Below are 12156 nucleotides of genomic sequence, written 5' to 3'. Positions count from 1 at the left end.
ATCACCATACACTTCGGATAATAAGCGATGCGCTTCAGCTGCGGTTTTCTTGAGATCGAAGTAGTGAAGAAGCACATGTCGGAAAAACAGCTTATCGCAATTCATTTTCAATCGGAAAATCTTTTTGGCGTCGAGAAATCTAATCTGTGAGGATTGAATCACTTTCAGCGATGTCTAAACTACAAAAGACATATGACTTCATCATCGAAACTCGCCAGCGTTGGAGCCAGCACCCTCTAGTAGCGAGCGGCAAGAATTAAGTTTAACACCTAAAACGATCTAACAAAAATATTTTTATCACACACACACAGTCAAAAGTTTATAATAACAACACTACTTTTATAATACATCGTCAGATAATAACGTTCCGACAGTGAGAAAATTAAATACTTTACTTTCTGGATTCGAAATAATCACTGACGAGTGCAGACAAGCGTGAAACTTGAAATCTAATTAAAGCTGTGCAAATTCTCTGTTACGTTCCGGCGGATTTTATGTAGAATTTAATCAAATACACTGCAGATTCACACCTTAGCTTTAAGTTCCAAATTACGCGACATTTTTGAACGCGATGATTTATTGTAGACCTGACAAAATGTGTGTGTGTGTGTGTGTGTGTGTGTGTGGAATCTGTGCTACAAACTTTATGTAATTTATTTTAACAAGTTTGGCCGCCTAGCAAACTTTATACGTCTTATCTTATACAACAGAATTTGCATTATAAGCATGTATAATAAAATATTATGTAATATGATTAAATAAGATTGTATCCTCATGAATAGAGAGAATGATAAATTGCGCACTTTTTATTTAACATTCAACTATTGTTGTGTAACTTTCTGAATCAGTTATTTTGAAAATCCCATAAATCGAGGTTGACAAAGTTCCACATTTTTTGGAGGTAAAGTCCATGCCAGATAATGGAAGAAAAAAGTATTTTCCAGACCAAATTAGTAAAAACAGGTTTTTTCTATTAAAAGTAATAAAATAAATAGAAAGCTTTGTTATCGATATTCCAATTTATATATTTTAATCTCACTATTCTAGTTTAGCGTCAATCCAGTAAATGTTTTTCAATTTAAGCTTTATCCCAAATACAATCCGTAATAGATTAAGAATCGGCGAAACAAATAAATTAGTTCATTACAAGATATTGAATGGTAAACCCGATTACGAATTAGATATATATTGATAAAAATTTTTTATTTTGTTGTAATTATATTTTTCTCATGAAATTAAAAATTAATATAAAATTTAATAATGTTGTTTAAATATATTATTTTCAAAGTTCTTGATTTAAAAATGAATAAAAAGGACTTTATTACAAAATGTTTTGTTATTTTTGGTTCGTTTTCCTTTAAATTACCGTGATTAGTGCGATTTACTAATTAAAACAAAAATATCTTTCTGCATAAAGTACATAAATATATTCTTTTATTATTAATTATATATATTAATTATTTTTATCATTTTTACCAGATTATGCCATTGAATAAATTTTTATCACTTCTAATTTTTACAACTGTAATGCTAAAAATAATTAAAACTATGTAAAAATGATTCATTATCTCATATATTAAATGAATGAAATATCACTTTTAAAATAGCAGATTGTAGCCCAAAAGATGTTTAAATTTATTGTTGAAAAATACACATAATTCATAAAAAACAAACGTAAACTCGTAATATTGAACTCCAACAGAGTTATTTATTATTGAATGCATTTTTGTAGAATGCAGAGTATAATAAAAGGAAAACATAAGTCATCATAAATCACTGCTTCTCATGTGACCGACAATTTTGCAAAGCTGGTAATTAGGAAAGAACTTGATTAATATGTTTTTGAAGGAAATTGTGTATATACTTCCCCTGTTTCTGAAATAACCGATTCATTTTCGTGATCTAAAATCAAATATTAAATGATATTTATATTTTTTTACAAATATTTAAAAAAAAATGTTAATAACATCAGCGACCATTGAAGTGCCACTAAAAAGACAGGTGTTGTCAACGTACATTAACAAAGTTATCACAAATTCTTCATCCTCTCTAAAATTCCATAACTTTTCCCTAATTTCCAGACAAAATTTCATAATTTATTTTCCCTGACCTCAATAATATTTAAAAATTTTTTGTATTTTTATCCTAATTTGGTAATCATTAAATATTTTGTTGAAAGATCAAATTAACATAAATGTAAATTACTATTGATGTTATTGACACTGTTTATATTTTTGATTGATAACATTCCAAAATTGTGTAGGTGTGACGTATAAACTTCTTTAAAAAGTCAAGAATTTTAATTTTCCAGAAAGTTTTGCAAAAAATTCTATAACATTTCCCTGATAATTTCCGAATTTCCTTGATTTCTAGTTTTGTGGCAAATTTGGTCAATAAAAAGTTTTACTATCGAGATAATTAGCTTTGTAAGCGTAGAAGCGAATAATTTTTGCATTCACGGGAAGGACGTAGCAGTGTCAAGGACATTCGTTGCGGATCTAAAAATACAAAGTCCTGAAATCGTGATCGATGTGAGAGAAACGGGAAAAGAGGCGATGCAAGATTCGTCTTATACAGTCCCGTGATTCATCGTCTTTGAATAGAGCCTCGTGGAAGTGCGCAGAAACAGGAAGCAATGACTAACGGTAACGATACGATCCTATTGACGAAACTGGAAATACTGATTTCCGCGATGTACACGATGGCGTGCAATTATAAACACGTCGATACACACCACGAGAAATTGGCGAGGACGCGTTCGCGTAACGGTCAACACAATTTACACGATCGCGTGTTTATTCCAGACCGTAAACTCGTGAACGAAAATATTAAACAGACCCTATGACTTTCAACTTCGTGAGTAATCCTAACCCATATCAGAGCCATGGTTCGATAAGAATAGATAACGAAAATGTAATGGCAGCAAAGCTTCTTTGTTTCATCACGACGGAGAGACGTATCGAGGGCACATTGTGTTTGTACGTGTGTTTCAAAATTTTCATTTCCCTTTTCTCAGTAAAATTTATCATCGTTTAAAAAGTATACCGGAATAACGCTATTAATAAAAGTCGCAGCGAGAAATGCATCACGAGCGAAAGGTCAGACGAGAGCGAGATGTTATTTCCATTTCAAAATCAACATTTGAATATTTTTTGCAGCGCGTAGTTTTTTGTATATTTAATCTTAATTACGTTATTTACAAATGTGTGTCGTTTCATATTAAAATCTCAATTTGTTTTATTCGGAAAATAAAAAATTTTTTTATCGTTTCAAAAGTTGCTCAAAGTTCAAAAATAATCAAATGTAAACATAAAAATATATGATATAAAAACGTAGTATATATTTTATATATAATAAAAGTAGATTTTCGGAAATACCTGGTATTGAGAAAAAGCTTCCGATGAAAGTGACAAATATTGATTAAATATTTAGGCCGGAATTCACAATCCATTCTTATATTTAAGACCGTCTTAATACAATCTTAAGGAACCGCATAAACCAATCACAAAGTAATATTAGCATCTTAAGACAATTTTGAAATAAGAACGGACTATGAATATACCGACCATAGAAACTGAATCGTTTTCTAGCCGGGGAACAACATTCCGCTTTCGTTCGGCGATGTTCGCCGAGAGTCCTCGCCGAGTCCAACAACGAACGACTAAATGAAGGAATAAACGAACGAACGAACGAACGAGGGGAAGGCAGGACAGACAACGGGACGGGGAACGTTTCAACGTTTCTACATTCGAATTCCATCGAGTCGCGCTCTCGGCGTTCACGGTCGGACGTGTCTATATGAAAGCAGGCAGAATCGCCGAGCCGTGACGAAGCCCACATCAGGCAGCCTCAGGAAGGTCGGCGTCTAACGTAAAAAGGTGTATTCACCTTGATTCGCGCTCCTTCGTTCGCGACTTGACCAAGAACTTTCCAGCAACGCGAATCGCGACGACTGGGGGAAGAGAGCCACCGGACGGACAAAAGAATGAACGGACGGCTAATGGCCATCGCGATACTCGGCCTCTATCCTCGTCGAAGGGACGGACGCGGGTCGTTGACCGGTGCTTCTAAACCGCGTCTTCTAGACGTCGAGGCGTATTTTAGATCCTCGCGGGGAATACCATATCACACGGGGAAATCCCGGGAATCGCGCGAGTTTCGAGTATCGAGTATCGAAACTTGACCGGCGCGCCTTACAAAAGCCACCCTAAATTCTCGCCCCTTCGCGGCTAGAATTCCACTAAATTCTAGAATAGAATTCTAGAATTCGGTCTACATTTTTGCCAAAGTATCTTTCGCCCTTCCTTCGTCTTCCATTCCCGCCACGTGTTCCCTCTTTTGAAGGAAAACTTTCTCACACGCGTCTAGGATTCCGGAGGGCCTGGGGAACGCGGTGTTGTCGCGGGTTTTTGTGCCGTTGCCGGCAAAAGGGGGAGAGAAATCCGGGAGGAAGGAGCGTCCTCGTCGTGGCGTCGCGTGCTCGGTGACGCTACCGGCACGGCGCGCGGATCGATGCGACGATTACTCCTCGCGCGTACCGGTCAAACGGACCCCTCCTCCCCTCCCTCCCCCTCTACCAGTCCCCCCGTCGGTTTTAGCCCCGGACGGACGAAGACCCACCCTAGCTCCGACAACGGCGAGCCGTACGATTGTACGTACCGCGCCAGCGCCATCCTGACATGAGACAATCCGGGCCCGGCGGGTGTCGACAGCAAGGTATCCAGATCTGCAAGCGGCGACTTGTCGTTGACACTATATCCCACTACTGGACACATGCGCGCGAACAATTCTTCGTCCTTGAACGAAGCGCGAGCTCGTCATAACTTCCGGCTGAATCGCGAAGAGAGTGCTCTTCCTCTCTCTTTCGTTTTTTTTTCCGTTTTTTCTCTCTATCTCTTTCTATCTCTCTATCTCTCTCTCTCTTTCTCTCTAATTCTCGTTCACCCGGCGCCGACTCAATCGACTATACGAAGCACGGCGGTTCTCGCGTTAACACGATCGACAACGAATAATTACCCGCTTATTGCTTGAAAATTGCTCCGGAGTCCTTCCTCTCCGCGGTATCCGGTCACTGTCACCACCGCATTTTTACTGGCGTCCATCCGCCGGAACAACGGCCGACGAAGAAAACGACGGCAAGAGGTTTCTCGGAGATGAGCGGCGGCGCGATGATGTGCGGACCGACGACGCTCGTGGAATCAATCCGGAACGGAGAAAAGAATTGATTTCTTTCTGTCTCTCTCTCTCTCTCTCTCTCTCCGTCTCTCTGGCTCAGCCAATCACCAACTTGCGCTTCGATCCCTCGTTCTCGTTTATCTCGTCGTTTCTCCTTGCCCCGTCCGTCGGATGCCGTGCGCGCGTGCAACTGCGTGCGTATCGAACGCCTCCTCTCTTCCTCTCTTGTCACGGGTTGCCGTCGAGTCGCTCTCTCGAGGTACTCTCTCTCTCTCTCCGCGGACCCGCGACTTTGACTCCGATCCACGGCGTTGGCTCGACTGAGAGCAACTGAGAGGAACTACTAAACGCCCGCTGGTCCCTACCCTGAAACGCGCCGTCTCGGCCACGCTCGGCTGCGCTCGGTCGCGCTCGGCCGTCTCCGCGACCTCGTGTCGTGCCGAAGAATGACGATCGTCGACGACACCGTCCCCCTCCCCCGTTCATCGCGCGCGCACCCAAGGCTCCACCTCCCTAGCCTCTCTCGCCCTTTCTCTCACTCTTCGCCAACCCTGCAGGAAATTCTGCCCCGCGAGCGTTCAGCATGTGCGCGATGCCGCTTGCCGCACCGAAATTGTATTAAACGCCGTTTCCTGGACTTCAATCACGAACCTTGTCCCTCCTCGTCCTCCCGCAGTTTTCCGATCCGCGAATTCGGGGATCAACCCTCTCCTCTCTCCGTCTGTCTCTCGTGAAAATGAAGATTCAGACATTTTTAATATTTTAGAAAAGTCATTTGTTGACGAGAACGTAATGGTATGACTCTCCATTGTCTCGGAAGTCAAATGAGTGAAATCGTCGAGAAGAAAAAAAGATGTCTCTGATAACATTGTAAATAAATGACAATAAGAACGAGGCCTTGAAACACACCCTTCACTCCGCTTTCGACAAAGGCATAGTCGGTCGAGGATTAAGGGGGAAACGCGAGGCTAAACCCTGTTCTTCAGAAGGGATGTATCATACGTTTCCAAAAGGGATATGAGAAAGGGAGGTTCCCTCACAACTATTCATGTAGCGTTAGCGTGTGGCAATCCTACTCGAATGGAAAACATTTCTCGTTTGAAAGATTGAATGCTTTGCTCCACGATGCGAAAAATCGACCTGAATAACAACGGCATTTCGTTTTCTTGATTATCGAAAATAATTTCTCGAAACTAAGATGAAAGTCAAACGTTTATTTGCTACACATAAAATTTTCTCTTAGAATTTATTTTAAAAGTCATAGTAATGGGATAACGTGGTGTTTCGAAGAATTTTGTATGATTCTCTCTGATTTTTATCTATCACAATAAAATATAAAAATATTTTATTCAATTTTACTAAAATATGTAACAAAATTTCAATAATTTTTAAATACATTAAGTAATTTATGATTTTTTTTTTTATTATGATTGTTTTAAATAAAACGTGTGCCAAGTAATAGTAAACATATAAAATATCTTATAAATTTTACAATACAGCATGTATTATAAAATATATTTTCAATCTGACAGATGCCTTTAAAAAACTGAAGAACAAGTTGTACCGCAAGACGAAAGTTAATTTATAATACATTAATGGAAACAGACATTAATCCAGAGTGTTTACTGAAATTTTAGAAAAAAGTTCTCTAAGAATTCCCAGGTATTTTAAATTTGGTAATTCCAAATTTCACGTATAAGATTAGACAATTTTATAAATGCAACTTTAAAATAAATTGAAAAGCAAGTAACACAAACTATTTATTGTAAATTAATAGAAAATAGAAATTTCCCAAACTATCATTTTCTGCAATTAAAACTGTGAAATTTATAAAACAGATTCACTACAGTAAGGTATCAGTGAGCTACTCTTTTCTGCTGAGTATTGTCTCGCGATGTCACCTTGATTTTTTTTAATAAAAATTCGCGAAACACGCAAGAATGTACGTAAACATTCGTGGATGCCACACTTATTGCGAACCAACTGTCAACATTTTACATTATAAAGAAAAAAAAATCAAAGAACAATACTTTCAGAAAAAGACAAAAATAAAATTCCAAGAATTTCTTTGAGTATTGATAAAATTCCACGAAAATCCCTAATTTTCAGGGTAAAAATAATCCCCTGAAAACTCAGGTTTTCTAGGTTTTTTTTCAAGTAGGATAAACTTGGATAAGATAGCCATCTTTAAAATGCGAAAAAAAATTTTAATTTTTGTTATCTTTAATCGTGTTATATTGGTCTCTTTTCCGCCAATTACACTATTAAAGATCCCAAGTTTACTTTAATCGCTCATTATAATTTTTCTATGCAGTATGATAATGATTAATTATACCTGATTATTAGTTTCTTCAATTATTTTTAAAAATATTTTGTATTATAATAATTCACAATCTGCTTCGAAATTTTTATTATGTAATAGTTCACAAAATGTCTTTATATATTTCGTATATTTCGAAAATTCCTATTATTATCGATATTTGATAGGTTATCAAATTGTTCCAAGCTTATCAGCTGGCTTTCACCATCAAACATGATGAAAGAATAACGAATTTCGCACCGAATTGTATGCCAAATGATGTTATATGATGACACATTAATTTCAGAAGAAAATTTAAGTTAAAAAGCATAATTTTAGAGATACAAGAAATCAAAATGATTAAATCATCAATATTCAAGCCCAATTAAACACAAAAAGAAAGTTAATTCCTTGATAACAATGAGATTTTGATTAAAATTAATCAAAATAGTTTCCTAACCCTTCTAATCCTATACTACTTATAATTTTTTAAAAGGATAAAACTATTTCTCTCTCCAAAAAAGTTTTTACTAAATTTCGTAAAAATGAATGGAGATAAAAAATGTAAGATAAAACTTGTTTGAAATTTTTAAGATCTAAACATATTTTATCATGTGTACATTCGTTTTTAAGAAATTCAGCAAGAGCAAAAGCGAGGGACTGGTGTTCCAAAACACATATAAGACACGGCATACATACGCGCGATAGGCATCGCGCGGCGGCTTTCGGCAGCACCGGAAACTGAAAGAGCACGCCCGTCTCTGTTCGTCCAGTTACGCGAAAAAGGGGTCACGAAAATGTTTTACGAGCCTGTTTAAGGTGCCTTCCTCTCGGAGGGGTCGGCGTCAATGGGACCGTGACGTCGTGCCGGAATCACGCACGACGGTCGTGACATTGTGAGAACGATGGTGATACCCGGAGAGAAAACCGGAATACATTTCGGGCAAAACGCATTCGACGGTTTACCGCACCGCGGCGAAACATCCGGTGTGTGTACAGAAAGAGTTATGCCAATCCGAGAGAAAATATGATCTCCGGAAATTAATAGCTACTCTCTCTCTCTCTCTCTCCCCCCTCTTCCTCTCTTTTTCCCCGAATTTTAGATTCTAAAAAAATCTCTATAAAGTTGAGAAGCAAAAAGATAATTTGAAAATAACAAACACAAGCAATTATCTTTTTAACTAGAAAAGTGAAAGTGTTTGTCTCTCAATAAACGTTGTATAATAAAGAACATATAATAAAGTAGGAGATTTTATTGAAATTTATCAGAATAAAAATGTGAAACGAGAGAGAAAGAGAAAAAGAGTTACATAGCAGATGTAACACATTGTTAAAAAAAAAAAAATTTTTATTATAAAATATTACTCTTAAATAATAAAATTAATTTATTCGAAAAAACAATCTTTGATATACACATTTTCCAATAAAAATTGTCACCTACACACATACGGTTCACTGAGAAAAATATTCGGTTAGATTAATTGGAATTCTGGTTGAAAATGGATGGCTCAGAATTTTCTCTCTCTCTAGTTAAATCTATTAGAAATCTAGTTGAGATATTATGATTGATATAACTCATCTATTTTCGATCAGATATTTTTCAGTATTGAATTACAATTCAATAAACTGAGCAACCCTGAGAGAAATGCTTGGTACAACCATTCATTTTATTCACATACGATTAACAAAAAATTAAATAGTTAGAACAACACAATTTTTAAATGAAAAAGAAAGAAAGTATTTGTTAATCACAAATTAAACGTATCTCTAATGGTGAATTCGATCACTCGCACTACACTGGATCAGTGCATATTAAAAGCTGCTTTATATAAAATATCTCAATGCAGTAATACAATATAATCAACTTTGACAATAAAATAATACATATATGTATATTTCGTTAAATAACGTGACATATCATTAGTAGATAGTTAATTGTTTAAAATATTTATATATTTTTGCATTTAACTTTGCTAAATAATTTCATGTAAAGAAGCTTTTAGTATGCACTGATCTAGCGTACTGCAAGTGACCGAATTCGCTATTAATGAACGTGCATTGAGAGAAAAATGTTTTGATTTGTAACTATAATTATATATTATTATAACTGCTATAATAATAATAACAGTAACTATGTATATAGTTCTAGCAGCAAATGTATATAGTTGGCAACCTAAAATGACTATAATTATAATTATAACCATAAAATAGTTCAAATTATCATAAAAATGATTCAAGTGACTATAATTTTATAGTTATATTTTGGAACAACTATAAAAAATATGCTTGTCCCAAAATACAACTATAAAATTATACTCACTCGAATCATTTTTATGGTAATTTCAACTATTTTATGGTTATAATTATAATTATAGTCATTTTAGGTTACCAGCTATACATATACATAGTTACACAGAAAAAATGTTACGGTTGCTACAACCGGAAATAATGATAATTTTCGCCCATCAATAAATGGTTGTGATAACCGTAAGATGGGCATACACTGTTAAATTTTATGGGGTCAAATTAACTTAATGTGAGTCGCTGATGCTCCTACTAAATATATTGTTTACTAAAACAGTGGTTATATTTGACACTATACAGTATCAATTTAACATTATATAATGTCAAATTTAATTATCATTTGATCCTAGAAAATTTAACAGTATATCTTTACAGCCATAACTGTTAAGATATGCTAATCTTATGGTTATCACAATCGTATTATAGTTCTTATATCCAAAAAATGTATTGATGGGCGACTTTTGGTCGTGGCCGTTTTTTTCGCTGTTATTATTATTATAGCAGCAATAATCATAGTAATACATAATTATAGTTATAAATACAAAACATTTATCTCTCAGTATGAACGTGGGAGCGTTCGGAAAAAAGGACGCAGGAAACATCGTTACGTTTTCGAATTTGAATTGGAGAAGTTGGTATATTAATAAGCGTGACCTCGCTCGGGGCGAGAGACTCCCCTTGACCCCCTTGAAAAACGACCCTGAGGCTCGTCCGCCCCACGAGGCACACGAGAAGAGTCGGCGTTTTATATACCCTCTAATGGCTCGCTACCATTTCCATTTCTTTTATTCGCGTGCATTACGTTTTCCCGCTGTTTGCTGTTATTATTACTAAAGACTTTCCGCCAGCCCCTGCGTTAATGTACGGGTTCCCGATATATTATAGGTTTCCCGATACGTACAGACCGTTTTTACTGGAACTCCCGCCTATGCTTTTTCTCACAGCCCTCTCAGGTTCGCCCACGTTCGATTTATTTATTATCCTCCTTAAAGAAACTTGGAATTAATAAGGTCCCTCGAGAGTATGCGCGCGTTTTGAAAACCAACTTGACAATCGCTTTAACTTGTAAATTCATATTTCACCGAATGAGATATATTCCCGGACGGTGTAATTGGACGACGACGTTTACGTGTATCTCCCGTCCGGAAAGTTCGGAGCAATTTCTGTCGTGGATAAGTAAAATTGAGAACGTGCTATGTAATACAGGTATAGTTACGACTGCCTCATTGCCGGCTGCCTTATTGAGCGCGCGAACGGCGCGAAACTTCTCTGAATGTATGGAGAACTGCGTGAATGTAAGTCGGCCGCAATCGCACGTGGATAATCCAGTGACTAAGGGCCGCCGTTCGTAGCGCGTTCATTTAACGCTTAAATACGAGAAAGCGGGAGAGAGAGAGAGAGAGAGAGAGAGAGAGAGAGAGAGAGAGAGAGAAGAGACTTTCATCCTGCGCGATTACTTCAAATGCGATCTTCATATTCGTGAACGAGTAAAGCCGAGTTTAAAATTTCAGCTACACATCGTGATGCAATTTTCGTTACAAATATACCTCGAAGAAACGTACGCGTATAATAAATAGAGATACAGAAGCTGAATAAAATTGAAGAAAAATTTAATTAAAGAGGATAAAAAAATGTAAGTTTGAGTAAGATTTATAAACTTAATTAGACAAGAAATATATACATACACACAAGTAGATATGGTACATCAAGGAAGATATTTAATAATTCAATTAGCAAATAAGTAACGCTATTGTTTTGTAAACTATTCCGCGAGTCGAGGGATTTTTCCATGCTGCTACACAAGGGACACACACTTGATACAGAAAAGAGCAACTTTCTCGTGGTGGGCGAGTCGAATTAATTTGCACGATTACGTCAGGGAGTGCCCGTCGGTACTCTCCGCTGCCGACGCGTGTAGCAATTCAGCGAATTTTTTTTGCAACATAGCAATAACATAGCTGCGTCGAGCGCTATTGAGAGGAAAAAAAACCGTAGCGATTGATACGGGTGAAATCGTACTATCAAAGAGGAGGATCAAATAAAATAAAAAAAGAGAAAAAAGTTAAAACAGTGACGCGCAGCGCGGAGATAGAAATGAAAATGAAAACGGCGAATAACGAACGGAGATAGGTGTAACGCAGATGAGCGAAATAAAATATCTTTTGTACAGAAAGGAGAGATAAGCGCCGGTCGGATTATGCGATTCGCAAGTTTCGGGGCGTTGTTCCAGTTCGGGGGCACTAATATCATATATAGAAAGCGTACCGGGAGGAGAGCGCGAAAGCGCGATAGAGCTCTCCGCGGAGGGTGGAGGCGAGACCATGTCGGTGAGCGGGCCTCGGGAAGGCGGAGAACAACGACGACGGCGACGACGATGG

The 12156-nt window shown here is 37.1% G+C and overlaps 1 protein-coding gene across 8 annotated transcripts in view; it reads right to left on the bottom strand.

Moving 5' to 3' along the window:
• Nucleotides 1-12156, bottom strand: part of rdx (BTB/POZ and MATH domain-containing protein rdx) — a 136191-nt gene that overhangs the window by 43305 nt on the left and 80730 nt on the right. For 2 of the 8 annotated variants that reach the window (XM_018515771.1, XM_018515773.1), the window contains exon 1: nt 4660-5097. The exons of 3 other annotated variants lie outside the window; for them this stretch is intronic. In XM_018515771.1, coding sequence (XP_018371273.1) covers nt 4660-4775 — 116 coding nt within the window. In that variant the 5' untranslated portion in view covers nt 4776-5097. Of the gene's footprint in view, nt 1-4620; nt 5527-12156 lie in introns of those variants that run through there. 3 more of the 8 variants (XM_018515774.1, XM_018515769.1, XM_018515770.1) reach the window with 3 other exon arrangements.

The sequence above is a fragment of the Trachymyrmex cornetzi genome, unplaced genomic scaffold (genome assembly GCF_001594075.2).
Source record: "Trachymyrmex cornetzi isolate Tcor2-1 unplaced genomic scaffold, Tcor1.1 scaffold590, whole genome shotgun sequence".
NCBI classification, from domain to species: domain Eukaryota; kingdom Metazoa; phylum Arthropoda; class Insecta; order Hymenoptera; family Formicidae; genus Trachymyrmex; species Trachymyrmex cornetzi.
This window is presented reverse-complemented; position numbering and strand designations above follow the sequence as displayed.